At 35.2% G+C, this 19,612-nt stretch overlaps 2 protein-coding genes across 2 annotated transcripts in view; one reads left to right on the top strand and one right to left on the bottom strand.

Moving 5' to 3' along the window:
- Window positions 1–19,612, top strand: part of LOC146724950 (uncharacterized) — a 345,089-nt gene that overhangs the window by 84,147 nt on the left and 241,330 nt on the right. The gene's annotated exons all lie outside the window — the stretch shown is intronic.
- LOC146724951 (uncharacterized) lies at window positions 5,614–9,408 on the bottom strand. The gene is made up of 5 exons (XM_085485996.1): window positions 9,324–9,408; window positions 7,965–8,055; window positions 7,121–7,676; window positions 6,325–6,388; window positions 5,614–5,877 (listed from the first exon to the last, which is right to left on the bottom strand). The coding sequence occupies exons 2-5, from the start codon at window positions 8,005–8,007 to the stop codon at window positions 5,848–5,850; spliced, it is 693 nt and encodes a 230-aa protein (XP_085342122.1). The 5' UTR covers window positions 8,008–8,055; window positions 9,324–9,408; the 3' UTR covers window positions 5,614–5,847.

Here is a 19,612-nt window from a genome sequence, read left to right as displayed (position 1 = left end):
CGACGCGCATTTAACGTGAACGATAATGCAGCGTTGTAATTCTTGCTTTGATATTTGACGTGAGCGATAATGCGGCGTAGATAAGGTAGACATTACGCTTGAGACGCTCGCAATAATAATCGAGCGTGTGTTTAATGTCATTAATTATATGACTTTTCTCAAAGGTAGCAAAACGAATTATAACGTGATCGAGAAGCGGTTAGCGCAGCTTACGTAGGTCGCCGTACCGAAGGAATCCGTGGGAACCTATCATTTCGCAGCAATTTTGCACCACGTCGTGGTTGGCGACTTGCGTGAACGGCCGGGGTAAATAAAATGCCTACCACACACGTATACCAGATTAGACGGACTAATTAATCCTTCAGAATCAATGCAAGTGCACAAAAAAAAAATAACATTTTTTTTGTGTAAGCAATAATACATTGTTCTTCTCCCAAATTGTATTATTACATATAACTTCATATACATCTAATTAAATATGTAAGTATTTTTTTGTTATTCTTATTTTTTTTTAATTATTTAGTATCTCTCTCAACATTAAAATTGCTTTATAAATTTATAAATTAAATATAAAAAATAAATATTTATACATAAAAAGAGAACTTGCAAAATAAATTTTTAAGCAAGCAAGAATTTATAAAATTAAATGGAAAAAATGTATTATATCTCTTTTTTAACAGACACATTTTGTAGACGTATCTTCTTTTTAAATAGTCTTCTATAGACAGCGTTCTAGCACAAATCGAGAGCCATTCATATCTTTCCTAATCGTTATGACGTTTATATGGATATCGTGAGCGCGACGCGAACTGGGTCGACGGGTGTCCTCAGAATCGGACGAGAGAGAAAGTGCCGTGCTTCTGAACGCGTCGGCGAAGTGTGCACCGACTTCTCCCACACCGTTCGTCTTTCTCATCGTTCGAACCGTTTCGTTTGCCGTTTACAGCTGATGCGGAGCAGCGCGCGAAATGACGCCCACTCGCGAGCTGTCAAACGCGCCACGTGGGTGGTCAGAAATTTTCCAGTGCCAACTTTTCCGTATTCGCGTGACTCGCGATCATAGGAGCTTTTATTATATATATCCCTCTCATATGTATCTCGCACTTGCGAAATCGCCGCGAGACGAGATCGTTATACGAAAGATGAGAAATGCGCAATAACTAGTTGTTTATTTAAACTCGCCGATTAGTTTTTGGATTTTTCCTCGACTTTCTTTAACGAAGAGGATCACGAGCCATTCTCTGCCGATCGAGCGCTTGGTAGCTCGGCGCATTCAATTCGCTAGATCTCTGTCGTTTAACGTCTATGACGCGGCAGGATCCAGGTGATCGTCAGCTGATCGGGCCGAAGGATCGGAGCATGACTCGCTCAGCTGTATACGCGGAGGAACGCGCGACGAAGTCGCGTTCGTTACAGGTGTTCGATCGCGTTCCGCGGCTAATCGGCTTCCACGATCTTATCGGGGAAAGATTCACCGTCGCTGCTCGGCGAGAGGGACTTAACAAGAGTCACTTCTCGTGACATCACCGTGCGTTTGCGCATACCGCGGATGCAACCAACCGCAAGAGAGTATATATGTACATTCATATATATATATATATATATATATATATATATATGCATGGGAGGACATCGGGTTACGCGCGTTAATATCGTGTGGCTGTATCTCGCGCAGCGCGCTTCTGTTTAATAATTGAATTGATACGATTGATAATCGCGATTAAGCGTTGCAATTTTTTTTTCAAGAAACATCGCGGTCCCCGCGATTACCGATGCGCAGCGGCAAGAGAGAGAGAGAGAGAAAGAGAGGAAAATAGCAAGAGAAGCTTGTGGCGGAACGCGCGCGGATTCCTCTCCGGGGGCATTCGCGGATGACTTATAATTTTCTACTTTGTAAGAGATACCGCTGCGTCCTGTAAAAGTTTTCGCCTCTCGACGTCGATTTATCGTGCGATCGCGGTCGCGCTGACTTATCAGTGAATGCAAGAGTGTGTTATGCGAGTTTTCTTCTCTGATATATAAAAACCTTAGGTATACATTCGCTCGCATACCGGAATCCTTGAGAGCAAAACGATAATCCTGGGACATCTCGTTATTTCAATATGCCGTACATAGCTTCAAAGATCACCAGCGCCGATAACCCCCGAAGAGTTAACGATTCGCTATTCTTTTTTTCTGTCAGAATCTAGTTATATGAATGAAGCAAGCACGTTTATACACGTAATATTAATTTTATAAAGGAATATAATAATAAAAAGTTTTAAAAAAACGAAGACTGGTACATCTCAATATCTCTGTGGAATATGTCGTCTTAAATTTATAGCTCGAGCAATTTAGTTTCAAAAACACATTGTGCAATTGCATTAATTTTCTTTCTATATAAACTTCGAATAAACGGTGTCTCGCTGCGATGTTTTCCCTGGCAAACATCCGTGAAATCGCCTGTGCAATTATTGCTATATCTGCGTTACACCACGATATATCAATCGTAGGTACAGGTTACGATAACGATAACGCAACGTGTAAAAAAAAAACACGTTGATAAATCGCGCGTGCTTAGACGTCCCGGCCGATTGTTTGGACAGCGGAACGCGATTTTCTTCGCTAATGATTTACGCTTTCGCGATAGAAAACGAATTTACGCGACGGAGAAGACGCGGAAGAGAAGAAGACCTGGAAATAATAGGTCGGATCGTCGCGTAGCGATTTGCGGCCGAGTCACCGCATCACCCGACCGGCTGTGCGCAATTTCCATTCGATCAAGAGGGAGAGAGAGAGAGAGAGAGAGAGAAAGGTGGAAAAAATGAGAAAAGAGAAGAGGAAAAGAAAGGGGGCGGCTTCCTTCCAGCGGTTGTATACCGCGAGCGGTATGCGCGAAATGCCGTGCGTGGCTGCACGCACATATACCGGGACCGGAATGTCAGTGGACGGGATTCCTGTAGTCGACGATTTCCTCTGGCAGGAAAAGAGGATACCCGCGCGCGAAGATCAGGGTCCCGCGTGCGAACGTTGGCGTCTGTACATACGTGTAATTTCGCAGAGATATGTCGGACGAGAATACGCGTTGCGCTCAAATAGGGCAGATGCATTAAACATCCGTAGATTCTAGGGTGCCAGAATTTATTCAGAGAATATATAAAAAATTTGTATACTTGAGAAAAAAGAACTTGTATTTTATTTTATATTTCTATCCCTCGCGCGTGAGATCTGGCAGACGCGCGATGTTATTAATTAATTAATTAATAAAAAAATATATTAAATGCTCAAAATCCGCGTAGGAAAGGAGGACGTTGACCGGATTAGTTGCGGTCAATTCGACATCGCGCGGTGTCGTCATCAGCGTAACCGGTAATGACTAACATCGCGTTCGATTGCCGGACGATCGGATCCTCGCGATTGATAGTTTGCGGCTGGAAAACGGCTGTGTACTTCTTCGGGCTGACACAGAGTATACGCAGGATACCCGCGAAGCATCACTCTCTCACGGCCCCGAGATCAACGCGACACTTCAGCGTGTGTATCGCCGTAATAGACCGAGCGAACGCTCGGTAATTTTCTGTTAATAACTCGCTAGCCTTTGGCCTCTCGCATGGACCCACCGGGTATAAAATCGTCGATTAATCCATCGTATATATATATATATATATATATATATATATATATATATATATGATATGCGCCTTTATACTTTAACTATCGTCCAGTCGCGGAAATGATATCCGGTTAAATAATTCGCTTATTGCTTATTTCCTTTTTCTTATTTGTTCGTCGGAGGGAAGATCGGCAAACATTTTGTTCTGGCTTATAGTTATCGGAAGATTCTGCCATAATTTTGCATCTTTCGATCTTGAGCTCTGTCGTTTGCGGAAGAAAAAATGAGCGCGAAAATGATAGACTTGTCGAGACTGGAAGGAGGAACGAAAACGTTGTGCAATTGACGACATTACTCATCGAGAGATCGAGTAACAAACGTGGAGAGAGATTTGTACGGGAAATGATCCGGTCGTTAAAATGTATGGGCAAACGAGAAAAATTGGAGAACACGTAAACTCAGCGGTCCGTTTCTAAGGCGAGACCACAGAAGTATCTAATCAGCTGGTTCGACGGTTAAACGTCGCTTAAACGCTGTTTCGTCGTCTTGCTCCATTAGCTCGCATCCAATATCCGATCTTATATATTTTCTGGAATCGGCCGAAGAGGCATCGGGACGAGATACGCCTTGCCTGAGCTGAATCCAGGATTCGCCGAGAGTCCTTTGGCTGTACAACGACGAGATATCGCGCGCTTCTTTATGTTATCGCGGATCGACGACGATATTTACCGTTGTCGAAGCCGATCCCGGTCGCGAAGCGGTTTTACTGGCTATCAGCGTCGTTCCGAGATAATCTCCTTGCCCGGTGGTCCAGAATATGGAAACGACTCGCCCGTAAAGGTCCCTGCGAGTCGTTGATGAAAGTCAGAGAAAGAGAGTGAGAGAAAGAAAGAACGAAGTATCCATCGTAATAAAGAACATTGAAGTTAAGGATCGGAGACAACTCGTTAGCCTTGTCGTGCTTGACAACATCGCGCCTATTGTAAAGAAACGATTGCAGGATCAATCGGAAATACGCACAATTAAATGTAATTATTTCTTCTTTCGTTATGCAAAACATATAATAAAAATATATGTAATAGTCTCAAAATGAAAAAAAGAAGATAACATATTGCTTAATAATCTCGTATATTAATATCTACTATTATATTAAAGATATATTATAGGAAATTTTACTTATTAATACATCTACAGTATTTTAACATGGATATAGAATAATTAATTTGTTTCATTTGACAAGTAGAAAGAAATCTTAAGTTAAAAAAATTAGAATAGAAAATAGTTGATCCATTTAATGATTTATTAATTTTAATACAATATAAGAGGATTAATACAATAAGAGAGTTATATAATTTTTATTGCAAATTATTTAAAGTATAATTATATAATAAAAATGTTAGTCAAACAAGTTTTTTCGGTTTAGCAAATAAAAATTTGAAATTTAATTGAATATTTATTTATTTATAATAAATAAAGGAACTAGTTTTGACAAAATAACAAATAAACTATAAGTACAAATTACAAGCTGTCAAGATTGTAATTTAAGATAGTTTATTTATTACAATTATTTTATTGGTTGTAATTAGAAATTTGCTTTAATATTAAATTTTCACGTTTATATAATTATAAACAAACAGATAAAATATTCGAGTAAATTGTATTGTTACTATTTTAATAGCTCGAAGTAGCAAGTTCGAGTTTAAAATTCGAATAATTTAGAACGAGTCAATAATCGATCTGTTTCATCAAATTGAAAAATTTGACTGTTTCAATAATTTGAACTTTAATAAAAGTTCTCGAGTGGATCTGTGATATTAATTATAGAAAATAAACAATTATCTGTTTGATATATTTTCTATTCATAATACAGTGTTTATTTACTTATTATTTCAAATTGGTCCGTTTTACATTTAGTTAATTAATATTTCTAAGTATTATATATACATATATATATATGTATTTTAATATACATATATATACTTACATATAATTATATATAATTATAATTCTTACTATAATTAATATATTATAATTCTAAAATTAGTCATAACCTTTATATGAATCCTTAGTATCGATTTTACATATTACTAAACTATACAATAAATTTAATAATACTCTATAAACAAGTTACAGGATAACAGACATATTGTTCGAATTGGCTAAATTTCACTTAAATTTTTATCTATGTTAATAATATTGCAGATTAAAATTATGTTAATTATGTTAAAAATAATTTGCAACAATAATGTTGTTCATTAATTATTTAACCTTTGTATGTTTATTGCCTGTAAAAAATTAATTATTGATAATAATAGTTTATGTTTTATTAAATTAATGATACAAGTAATAAAAGAAATTATGTGTGTGTGTGTGTGAAAGACTTTACAATATAAAATAATAATAAAAGTCCCCACTAGCGTTATCCATGAAGTCGTATCAATATATGCAATATATGTATATAATAACTATTTATAAATTTTTACAAACAAAAAGTATCAAAACTGATATTATGATTCTTTTGTTTTTTGATTTAAACAAGAAAATATATAATAACGGATTATAAAAACAAAGTTAACAATTGAAATATTTCTAACAAATAAAAGAAAGTATAATAAATATTAGAAGAAAAAAAAATAATCTTATTATCTAATCTGATTAGAGGGACTAATATGTTTAATTAATTGTTTAGTTAAAATAATTAATTTTTTTTATTTTATATAAGTATTACTTACTTCGGGTTCCAGTTGCGAATTAGCAGAAAAGCGGCGACGATTACCACGTTCTGTAAGATAAATCCTACACAAAAAAATGCGAGTGTTTTGAATTTTGCAAATTGATATCTAATAAGTACTGAACTCAATCCAGTTCATGCTCATATTCGCATAATAATTTAGGTCCACTTGGAACTTTATTTCTTGCTTAAGTAGAATATTCATCTTTTGAATCATTATAATCACACTGGGCTTTTATAATTAGTTTCTGGTTTTATAATCGAATTGAGTTCTATACTTAACTTTTATTTAATTGTTAAATCTAATTATTTGACTTCTCGTAAAAGTAAATTATTAATGTTTAAAATTATTGTATTCGAAAACAAAATCTCTTGTATAAAAAATTTTTATTGTTTGTTTTTTTTATTTATTTTTGCATAAAAAATCACATTTATTTTGGTTATGTTATATCAAAAATTATAATACAACCAAAATAAATATGATTTTATATAAGTACTTATGATTTATCAGTACATTAGCACTTTAGAGATACAATTAATGTTGCTAGACTTTTTATTTGCTTTTTACTTTACTTATAATTTTTATAATTATTGATGTTTATTAATTTCTTATAGTAAAGTAAATATTTATAATAAATTTTTTTTAATTAATAAAAAAATTATACAATAAAAGTATAATTGTTTTGCTTTCGAATATTATTTACTTATTGTATAGTAATAAATCAATTGTACAAATCAGTTAATTCCATATTACAAATACATGTTATGAGTATATATGTGAAGAAATTTCAACTTACTGACGAACAATAAAAACCATACAAAGCAATATGAACATTATGAGCATTGTCATAAGTATATCACTCATTATTTCGAATTTTGAGGTAGTCTGCTTGCATTTTTTTTCGCAATATCCATCTAATTGAGATGTCGGAACTTTTGTAATATTTATATGTAGCGATTTATCGCATTTTGAGGTAACCTGCTTGAATTTTGTTTCGCAATATCCATCTAATACATATCTTGGAATTTTTGCAATATCTGTATGTTGCAAATCGTTTGGATGGGGCAGTTTTGGTTTCTCATCAACAAAATGATCGTAATCTTCGTTGTCATCATCAGCATAATTATCGTAATCTTCGTTGTCATCATAAGCTAAATTATCGTAATCTTCATCGATGTAATCTTCATCGGTGATTATATCATCACCAGAGAATTCATCATCGTCGTCTTCATCGACGTAATCTTCATCGGTGATGATATCATCATCAGAGAAGTCATCATCGTCGTCTTCATCAAAATCAACAACTGATGATGATTCCAATGTCATATTGACAAAAGGCCCTATTACTATTTCTAGAAGAATAATTACTATTAATAATTCAAAATATTAAGTTAGTTTTTTAATTAATTATATGGCTTAATAATACTATTATAAAAGAATTTTTAATTAGATATAATTATTTATTATATATGTATAATATATATATATATATATATATATATATATATATATAATATGTAATATATATATTAATCATTTTAAATATATTATATTTACTTTTACTATTTGCTTTCAAGTATATGATTAAAAGAATGCATAACAGATTGAATAAAACTTACTGATAGAACAAATAATCTTACCGAATATGAAAATTGCAACAAAGGTGACCAATAACGATCGCATCTTTATGTAGGAGATATTGTTTAACTTTTTTTTTTAGAAAATTTAGACCTAAACAAAATTATAATTTTCTAGATTAATTCAATCATTTTTTAATGTCGTAATATTATGTTACGTGCTTGAAATTAGTAAATTCTTTTTGAAAATGTCAAATTAACGGTTAAGAATAAAATTGAATTAGAGTACATTAAAGTATATATATTGCTCAATACACGAAATAAAAAAACAGATCATTAAAAAATGGAATAAGATCAAAAAGAAAGATAACTATTAGAATAAAAAAATATACAAATTATAAAATATAGTATATTACAATATATATTTTTTAGAAATGACAATTAAAATTTGGTTTATGGATGAAATGTTAATGAATTAGCGTTCGTTATAATCATACAGCAAATTTTCGTTTAAAGTTTTAATATCAGTTTTTGTTCAAAGACTAATGCAAATATTAAAAATATAGAATTATTAATAATACAAAATAAAATAACAATACTAATGTATTTTATTATTTATTTTTTATGATATAGTTAACATAACAGAGATAAATAAGTCTAAAGACAAAATCTTTTTTGATATTTTTATGATTTATATATTTATAATATTTTATATTTTATATAAATAGTTTGAACATAATGGTTAAAATTTGTTATATTAGTCATCAACTCAATATTGCTGTAGCATATAAATACGAAAACAAAGAATAAAATAAGCTGAGGAATAAAAAGTAATAAAATTTTACTTGTGCGAAGAAATCGGGATATTTGTGTCTATTATAGTTCTTATGACAAGGTCGTAAAAACAAAGAAAAATTTTGAACATTACGCATCGTACTTTATAGTCAGTTGTCTTATTGCGATATTTTCGCAACCACAATATTAACATGAAATTAGTTATTATATAAATATTTATTACACAAGTAACTTAATTAATATTACATTATATCGAAACGAGAATTCTGTTTTTAATGATAAATCGATTCTATTATCAATTCTCTCAATATATGATAGCGCAAAATTATCTAAAAATAAAATATCGCGAAATTCAGAATAATACGTGATAGTTAATAAATAAAATAATATGATTAGCGGTCTGTTTTGGAAGAGAAATAAAATATGCCCTACAGAAAATCAGTCGTATAAATTGTAATGTCTATATATACATTAGCAGCTTTTTTATAAATTATAATCTAATAAATATTGTAATTGTAAAAGTCGAAAACCAGACAAATTAGAAAATAAAAATTAGATACTAATTACTAAAGCGCTATTTAGCTAATTGATTGTGAATATAAAAATTAATCAATGTCTTTATCTTACCAAATCGGGATCCAAGTAATTTTTATGTGGCTTCTGCGTACGATAACGGATTAAAAACGACTGTTCGACAGGAGATACGGACGTACTTCTTAGCGCTAATTCGCATAAACATTATTGGTTGTCAATAACATTTGATATTGTTTATCTGAACTCTATATAACGAATTTTCTTGTACAGAAAACATCAACATAAAAAGAGAAAGAAAGAGAGAAAGAAACCGTATTAAAGATAAGCATGAGTGTTTTGTATATAATTGTTAAAAATTTTATTCATTATAATTAAGCATATCTCTTCTATTTTTATAACATATAAAAAAGCTTTCTCGATGAATAACTTGCATTGACAGATTTTGAAAGTATATATATGTAAAGGGATCGCGCCTCTTGCAACGAAAATGCACTCATTCTCAACCACAATTTTCTTGTCTCGAGAACGAGATTTAGACCCTGCACACAATAGAGAACATATTAGGAATAAATATTAAATATTAGGAAATAAGAATTATTTAAAAATAATAAAATAAAAAACTTTGATATATGCAAATATAAATTCGGGTATAATAAGGGTTCTTACTATCTTATTAGTTATTTGTACCGAAATTTGTGTTTTTATATCAGAATCTTTTCAATTTTATTATTTTAAAATAATTATTATTCCTAATGTTCAATATTTATTTCTAATATTTTACATTCTATTTCTCACTCGCATTCTCGGCAATGTTAATTCGACATAGCAATGCGCGTGTCTCTCCAAAGACTTTATTTATCTTCTCTTGTTATAATCATGTAGCCGTAGTCGCAGTCATACCTCATTACCGATTAATTAACGGAATAAAGTCTCCGCTCGTTTACTGTCGGCTCGAATATAAATAGGTCGAGATTGTAACCGCGTGACGTCGTCATTCGAGTTAGACTCTCAGTTATCCTTCGCTCTAGAATGAAAAAAAAAAAATGATGATCGCGAACGTCGTCCACTACTACTTATCTGAGATGCATCTGCAGAGACAGTTTCCGAAGAAACATTAAATGATCATAACTTTCGTAGCGTGAACCGCTAGGCAAATGTGTTTTTCCAAGATTATCGTTGGGAAATGAGTTTTATCTCAGTTATATAAAGTTTCATAAGTTATAATACTGAATAATCATAATTAATATTTGAATTTAATTAAAAGTTTCTTTCTTCTTTATTTATAAGTTTATTACAAAAATAAGTTTTATATATATGATAACTATAAATATTATATATATAAACATATATATATTTATATTATTACATATAATAATTGTAAATATATATATATATATATATATATATATATATATATATAATATGTATATACATATATATAATATATCAGATGAGTCTGCGCTTTTATGTCTTTATCATTGAAATTATCGAGAAATATAATGTTCTTATATCGGTCCATTATAATATTATATCTCAGAAGGAAATTGGTTATTCTCTTCTGCTAATTTTACGACCCGATCAACGTTGATAGCGAGGAACTGCACACAACAGGGGAGAAAATACAAGCTATTATTCGCGTGGGAGGTATCGTTACACACAGATGTCGTAGTTTAAATTGGTACCATTACGTAGATATGATATTACGTTGATAAACCTGTTGGATCGCACCTTGGCAAATCGATAGTTCGTCAGTTAAAAAAAAATCATTGGTGCCCTGTGCGTGGTCGTCATATTTATGATTCCTGTCCACGACACGTGCCATAAGTGTCAATTCAAAGCAAGGCTGGCTTTCGCACATTGTCTCTCTATCGCGGTGTTATTAATAAATAATATTATATTGCGATTTGCTACATTTCGTGCTGAACCGTTAGCTTAAAATATACATACATCATAATTTTTTCTTACGAAGCATTATCCGATTTTTTGAAGCACCTGCGAACATGATGTGGCAGATATCGCGGTTCCACTTTCTTATCTATTTCATCGCACAAAACACAGAGACCCCCTTTATATTTAAATTTGTGATTAAAATCTTCATCATAAGAAATATCAAGAAAGCTCATCATTCATAGCACAACTTTCCTAGAGATATCAGATAAAAACGGAGACATTTTAATAATTAAATTCGCCAGCTGTGGTTTTAAATTCCACTCAAAATTAAATAAAAAAAAATATAGACTTTTGTTATTTATTTGCACCCGTCAACTATATAAAACTCGCGAGATGATTCTTATTCACTTTTGCTTTATGCATCTGCGTTCGACGCTTTGTCATTCGAATTGCATTTTTATTACATCCCTTAATTATGCAGTTATGCATTTATGCGCAATACACGCGATCCGACGAAGCGAGGCGGAGGAGTAGGTATCTCGTAAAACGAGAAAAAGAGAAAGAGAGTGTGGGGTGAAGTATACCTACCTACCTACCCAAAGTATCGCCGCGTGGCATTTCCACGTGGACTTATCGCGGTCGCGCGAGTCGTAAACTCGCGGACATTCGCGCTCGCGTGGCACGTCGCATTCTTTTAATTGCGCACGCGCGCCGATAGAGCATACTGCTCGACGACACACGAACCGACGGTCGACCTTTCTAAAGCGCGCGCGTCGCGGTCGTAAAGAAAAAGGGATCCCGCAGCGGAATATAAGGGGACAAAGGATCTCCCGATTGCCGCCGTTGTAATCTTCTTTCTCGTTGTCGCTCGCTATCTCACCTCGAGCGAACGTTGTACGTAAGTGCATTCAATGACTCCGCCTCCCTTCTGCCGTAAGCTTTCTGATCTGCGAACCGCGTTGCAACGCGGAATTTGCGCTATCGTGGAATATAATGAACTGTCTTCGACCCCGCCAGGCGCTTCTCGGGCCAAACTTTAGCGCGGAACTCGGATTTCTCCGTTTGAGTCTATAGGAAGGATTACTTTTTGAAGAGAAACTTTTCTAAACATGGGAAGAGGGAAGGAACATCGAGAAGATTGAAACGAGATTAAAACAAAATTGCTCTGAAAATCAAGGAAAAAAGTAGATAGAATCGCACTTAATTATTTTAAGATAAATAATGATTTTTACTCCGGAAAAAACACTTCGGAACACAATTTCTTATTGACAATTGCTCAAGTCATCGAACGCTCTTCATTCTGAAACGCGAAGATCTTTATTAGAAAGTGTAAACAGCGATGCTTGATACAAGATATTCTGATACATACATAAACCGACGGAATTAATTATAGAAAAGTGGAAATAAGAGAGTCGTGTATTTTTTTAAGCACGTCAGCGCATAAGCGGCGCAATAAAGATATCGATCAACGTTTGCGGCTCTTTTGATCAGAAATCAAATCGTGGTTAATGGATTGATTAATTAAAGCTTTGATCGCGAGGGTATGCCGCTCGTAAAAGTGCGCGGCACGCTCGCGATCTGGGCCACCCAATACGAAGCTGCGAGAGAGTTTACAGGTGCGTTCATCACTCGCGATTCGCTCGCGATCCGCTCGCGGATTTCAGGAAAAAAAAAAACACTTCCGTGTGTTCGAAATTTTTTTGGAAAGTGGTTCCGCCGAAAACCGATTCGCTTCTATTTGACAAAAAAAAACGGGAAAAACCAAACAATTAGGTACCAGCAAACTCACGTTTTTGCGCGGATATTTTTTTCCAGAATTTTTAGACTTGCTCGCGAGAAATTTATATTTTTTATCGCCGAGGAAGTCTCTCTCTCTCTCTCTCTCGACAATTAACGACGGAAAAGACGACAGTGCGGTGTCGGGTTTCCCTATATCTTGGTTTCCCTCCTGGTTGTGTCTGCACGCGCTCGCACCACGTGTGAACGGGGACTTACGACGTGTGTTTATAGCGGTGTGCGAGCGAGAAAGAGGTAGTGCAATGATGGTCCCACCGACGGTCGTTTCATGAATATGCATGGCTTTCCGTCGTGCGCGAGCGTGCGTTGCTCCCAATTTGTCACACACCGTGGCATTATCCCATTTCGTTAATAAAGCGATGTATACGGGCGCGCGCGTATATATATACCCTGGATTTCTCTGATTTCTTTCTTTTTATTCTTGTTGCTACCGCAATTATGCAATTTCGTAATTGCATGGCGCCTTGTTCGTCCGCCTTCTCCATGGTTCTTCTTCATCGTCGTCGTCGTTCTTGGCGTAACGAGACATAACTTTACTGCCGAGTTTATTACGTCCGTGGTATACAGCAGATGCGTGAGGCGAGAGAAAAAAGGCTTGGCTTGGAAAGAGAGAAACAGTCAATTTGATTAATTTGATTTAATATATGATTGAGCTCCGTAGTAGAAAAAACGTTTTGCGCGTTCTCGCTTTATCTGGCATCATCGATCATATCGATTCACGGATCATGAGAAACGTGGGAATATATTTAACGAGATCCGAAGAAAAATCTTCTCGATGACTGTGGTCATGTATAATTAATAAACGCTAATTGAAAGTTTTATATGCGAATCGAGAAAGAAATAATTTAATCTTCTCAGAATGCTTATATTTTTTTTTTATTTTAATATTAGTAATTTAAAAAAGAGAACGTCTCTTCCCTAATATAATATATGTATATATATGTATACCTTATGAATATTACAATCTCTTCTAATTAATTATTACTTCTCCTAATTAATTTTCTTGATGCAATATTAATATTATATAATTATAAAGTAGAGGCACATCTGCTTGGTTTCTGAAACATTCCAAAAATATATTCTAGCTGTATAAAAATATGGGTATTATCATTTGGTTCTTCAGTAAAATAAATCTAACAGTTTTTTAACTTTCTTATAATGTTTATTCAGTTTTGATTTTTCGACGTGACTCTCGAAACAACTGGCAAAAATTGTCATTGCAATTATCCTACTAGCTAGTGTCGTGATAATAAAAATTTGCAATTCATGTGTCACTTTATATATCGGCGAAAAAAGAATCGTGCGCTTGATAGCCGCACTTATTGTGTATAAACTGAATTGTTCGTAAATTAAGGATCGCTCGCCCGCAATGTCTACTGAGAAACTCCAGCGGAGATTATCGATCCCGCCGATCGGGGGAATTATCGAAAGTCGCGCAGACGGTGGTGAAGTTTCTCGAGTAAGTATATATACGCGGACGCAATTAAACTTTTTCTCGGCTCGATCACGTCAAAGACTGCCGGCGATCGTTCGATCGCGAGACGCGAGTCTTCGAACCGGTACACTGGGGAATCTCGAAGGAGAGAGAAGACAGTGAAAGAGAGAGAGAGATGGGAAAAAACGGCCACGACAGTGTATCGAGAGTGCGTGTCGCGTGATTCCGAGGACACCGATTTCACGAGAGATACATTAATGTGTCGTGAGCGAGCGGGTCGTGTACGTTTTATAAGTCGTCGAATAAATTTTCCATCGCCTGCGTCCCTTTCTCTTCTCTTCTCCTTCTCGTTCCTTCCCTTGGATATAATTTAACGAACTTTTGTGGAATTGCAAGAGTACGGTTTTACAAGAGCTTACGATGACAGGAACAAGAAGCATCGGATTTTTTTCGGAAATTGTGATAAAATTAGCGCTCGTGCGTGTACATGCAATTTTTTAACGCCTCATTTGTCTTATGCATTTTTAGTGTGATCAATGACGTGGCATATTGAGAATAATTTTTTTCTCATTCTCTTGCTTCTATTTAATTTATGCTAGTAATAAATTTGTTAATTTTTTTCAATTTAATTTTATTTAAAAATAAAATATAGCAATTTTTTCTTTCAATGTTTTCTCAAAACGACTCTTCGAATAAGAATCATTTATACAATTTTTAAAATTAGTTTTATATATATATATATCTATATATATATATAACTAATATATAAAATATATAAAATAATATATAAAATTGTATAAATGGTTCTTATTCGAAGAATTATTCATTGGAAGAGTCGTTTTGAGAAAACATTGAAAGAAAAAATTGCTATATTTTATTGCATGCTATATATACATATATCTATACAGAGAGTGTTTCAAGAGTTGTATATAAATTGTTCGCGATCGATTGTTCGGATTTACACATACGGCACGTGGTGATGAATCGCGATGGTGAGAAATCGATGTAAAAGTAAAAGACTCTCGGCTTCCCCCGTATTTTAATCTTATCGCGCTCGCGCTTTCGTCGGTCTCCTAATACTTTTGCAGAGTTTCTTCTCTTATCGGGTGGTCGTAAGAGACTCTTACCTCTCGCTCTTTTTCCTTTTCGCTCGTATCGCCCTATCGGCTTCTTTCCACTTTTGTCGTGCTAGTGAGAGCGTTGCACCCCTGTAAATACGATATCCGAAACAATATGACTATTCGAACTTCCTGTATCTGTTTTTTATGAATACGATCTCTCAGAGATAGAATGATGTAGAAGTATTAAATTTTCCTCTCAACACGAATAAAATTTAATTTTTTTTATTACGCAATATAAAGATATAAAATAATTACTCTTCCCTCCGCAGCATCTTCATTAATTATCTCTTTATTACTCATTTTCTCTCTCCTTACCACTCCCAATTAATATTATTATTATTTTATATTATTATATATGCATATATCATGTATTATACATTTTACATATTCGGTATCTCAACAATCATTGTGTTTTGCGCCGATATCAGTGATAAAGAAAGGATATTAAAATATAATTTTTTACATCGAATTTTTTCTTCGCCTCCTGCTCGTTTCCGCTTCGCCCTTTTATTTGAATCTATGTTGCATTACATGTGGCGCGATTGCGTCAAGGTTAAAGCGTCATCGAACACTGGCGGGAACACGACTTTAGTCTTTTCGCGTCGGGAGACACGAGAGTCGAGAGATGCGTGTCCCAACACGGCTTGCCCATTAAGTGGACCCGTATAGTAACGCGCCATCAGATTAGATTCCCTCTCGTCCCGTTCTGCTCGCTGGAACAATGCACTGACACCGGCGATGCATCGTCTGCAGCGCGCTTCCTGAATCTGCGGAAGAGTCAAGTTATCAAAGATACATACTTCCTAACAATAAAAATAAATTCCAAATATGAAAAAATCTCTCAGAAATATAAAACGGCTATTTATTATTTTTTTCTTATTACAAGGCGAAGCCTTAAGGAAATGCAATTATATAGAATACATTTTACATTTTATTTTTTTTATACACGTATACGTATATCTAATACATATATGCATAAATTATTATATAATTTTTACATAAGAATTAAAATTACACAATATATGAAATAATAATGTTTGATTCAAGCTAATTGGGATTGTGATAATTATTCTCGCTACCAGGAAGATTTCTGCAGATCACGTTACCAAGATTTAAGCGCACGTGTGTGCGCAGCTTTCCCAATAAATTTAATCAGGCTACGTGTCGTGCCACTTAAACACGGCGTAAATTTATCGAGAGAGGCAAAAATTCGTATAGGCCGAATCTATTACACAGTTCACCGCTCCTTTGTTCCGAACACATCGTGATCTCAGAAGTGGCGAAAGGGGTTGAGGAGTAGATATGTGCATCTTCCGTCTTATTTATTAACGACCGCGTGAGGACAGACTCTGTCCCTCACAAGCTGGCCTTTCGCTCTCCGCAGCTGCATTAACCTTTCGCATCTGCGAGTCGGATCGGCGCCAAATTAGTGACGCGACCGAGAACACACTGTGGGCTTCTTCGGGGAGAAGTTGCCGTTTAGATATACCTGCTGGAAACCGCGGTGCACGCGATGGCTCCCGTTGGCCGCATGTCAGAGGCGTTATCTCTCCTTCTCTATCTCCTCATCTTTGCACCTTTTCGAATCCCGATGCTCTGTAGCGTCGAGGGAGTCTCCTCGATCCGCGTCTTTCGGCTGATGTATATCGACACCCGCGACAATCGTCGTTCTCTCTCACGTATTATCCTTCTCGTGTGCTTCTCTTCCTTTTTGATGCGAAAGTAAGCGACAAGGTTTCTGAAAGTTTTTCAAAAAATTACCTCGCGCAAATCTGTACTTGCGAACTGCATTTTTAATTTTTACCGCGGTTTTTGGTTGTGAAATTTATTTTTATATATTAGATTGAATAATATAATATTTATCTATTTCAATTTTAAATATATAATAATATTAATATATGTATAATATTTATTTCTATATAAATATGTATTAAATACGAAACCAAGCAGAGCATCTTGAGAAAAATAACGTTGAGATGCTAAAAGAATTTTTTAGTTATTATTTTTAAATGTTTCGATGATTAATTGTGATATATTGGTAATAAACTTGTTTTCATATACGAAAACAAAGACTTGTTTCAAGTTATCAATCATATTCGCGTGTTAAATATGTACCTACTAAAAAATGATCTGGCAAGTAGAAAGAGATGCAACGCGAAAGACCTTACCTAATTTTAATCGCTAGAAATCCGCGCACAGAGTTGTGTGGCGGAATAACTTTAATCGCGGAGGACTAACGATGCATTCGGCGGTCGCTGCGCGAATTAATGCGTTTCGCAACGTGATTTTCCTTTAACGCGGTGCCGCACTCCCTATCTCTCTCTCTCTCTCTCTTTCGCGTATACGGTAATTGATTACATTAAGATCGCAACAAAGTCGCGGCTTAATCGTAATTACCTGTCTGCGCTGTGTGGCACATCCTGGCTAACGGCTAATTGTCAAAGTAATATGTGCGTATACTGTATATAAGCGCGCGTTACCCGGCAGCGATACATCCAGAGCAGAGAGCGGCGTTTTCCCGGCTGACTCGCGAAATCACGAGCCGCTAACGAAATATGCTTCGCAGCCGCTAACGAACCACGGTCTAATTAGGAAAAAAATACGAAGGAAGCGCGTGGTGCATCTCTGTTGCTTGCCGCGGCAAGAAAAACGCTGTCTGCAGCATATATGCAACAAAACCGTTCGGCTATATTTCAGCTGTCAAAATTATTGTAAATTATCGATCCTCATTGATTTGTTTCGTGTTGACCGTTAAATATCCCGTATATGGTAATTAATAATTAAATGAAATTTTATACGAATTAAATTCATTTTCTTAGATAAATTAAACGAAAAATATTCGAGATGGATCTCATATCGCGTTTGCTGGAAAAGTAATCGAGATATACGATAAGTTGATCTCTCAATCGTCGGGAAGCGATAAGTAAACATTTAATTGTGCGTTAAACGCGAGAGATGATTGATGAATAATCATATCCGAGGATTATAAAGTCGAGGGAGAAGATAAGCGGGCGGAATCGAGTTTCTAAATGCGGGAAAGAATTGAAATTAGCACGAATCACTCTCCCGTTATTCCGTACGATGCTCTCTCTTTCTTTCTCTCTTTCTGTTCACCTGAGCATCGGGGAAAAAGGAAAAATTCTATCGGATCTCACGTGCGTCGAGAAGCGGGAATCATGTTCCGCGGCCGTAACCATTATCACGTTGCCCCTCTTCGATAGGGTCGGTGAAATAGCGACACGAAAGGGTCCCCGATTTATGTGTACGTATGTACGTATGTGTGTGCATGTGTATATGCCACGGCGGAGAGAAAGGATCGATCTCTACTCTCTTCAGGACTTCTGGCAGAAGCGTCGGGTTTACGTAGGTACGTGCAGAAACTCCGTAATACTTAGGTGGACGAGCGAAAGGAAGACACGGACGGAGGAAAAACGGGAGTAGAGAAGCGAGAGAGGCGATGCAGGATGTTGCAGACCTATTTTTCATCTCTACGAACTTCTTAATCAATTTAAAAGAAAAAAAAATTTGGACTCCAGAGTTTTATTCTACGGAGATACACACGGAGAATAATATATTTTCATATATATTTTTTGGTCTAATTTTTAGATACATAATTCGAGAAATTCGAAATTTGAGGATTTTAAATGAGAAAAGCAGGTTTTTAAATTTCTCTTTGAATTTTCGGACTGCAACGTTTTGAACTATTTCACCAACTTATTTTGCATTCTTAAACGACAACAAGATATGTCTCTACCAACAATCCCTTCTTGCGCACAAATATCAATTTTTATAGCACTGAGTACTATAGAATGAAATTCGACGCAGAGAAATTTCAAGCGAATTTCAGATAAAATAAAGAAAAATATCAGCTATATCCATATGTTTTCGAAATAATAGATGGAAGGAGACTCGAGAGACTCTTTGCTTTGGAACATCCTATATATATACGCAGGGTGAGAGAGACAACAGCAGTCAGCCAGAGTCGGGAGAGATCCACGTAGTTAGATCGTATCAGAGGGTTGTCTCTGCTGCTATCGCCTGTGCTCGATGTGCTTACCGCTCTCGCACAGTCACTCCGTCTAGCTCGGAGGTATTTGATATTGACTTCCCGAGGCTCGACTTTGAACTCCTGGAGCGGC

The sequence above is a fragment of the Nylanderia fulva genome, unplaced genomic scaffold, assembly GCF_048542155.1.
Source record: "Nylanderia fulva isolate GAGA-0341 unplaced genomic scaffold, ASM4854215v1 Scaffold11, whole genome shotgun sequence".
NCBI lineage: Eukaryota > Metazoa > Arthropoda > Insecta > Hymenoptera > Formicidae > Nylanderia > Nylanderia fulva.
The sequence above is the reverse complement of the archived record's forward strand: the minus strand, read 5'-3'. Positions and strand labels throughout refer to the sequence as shown.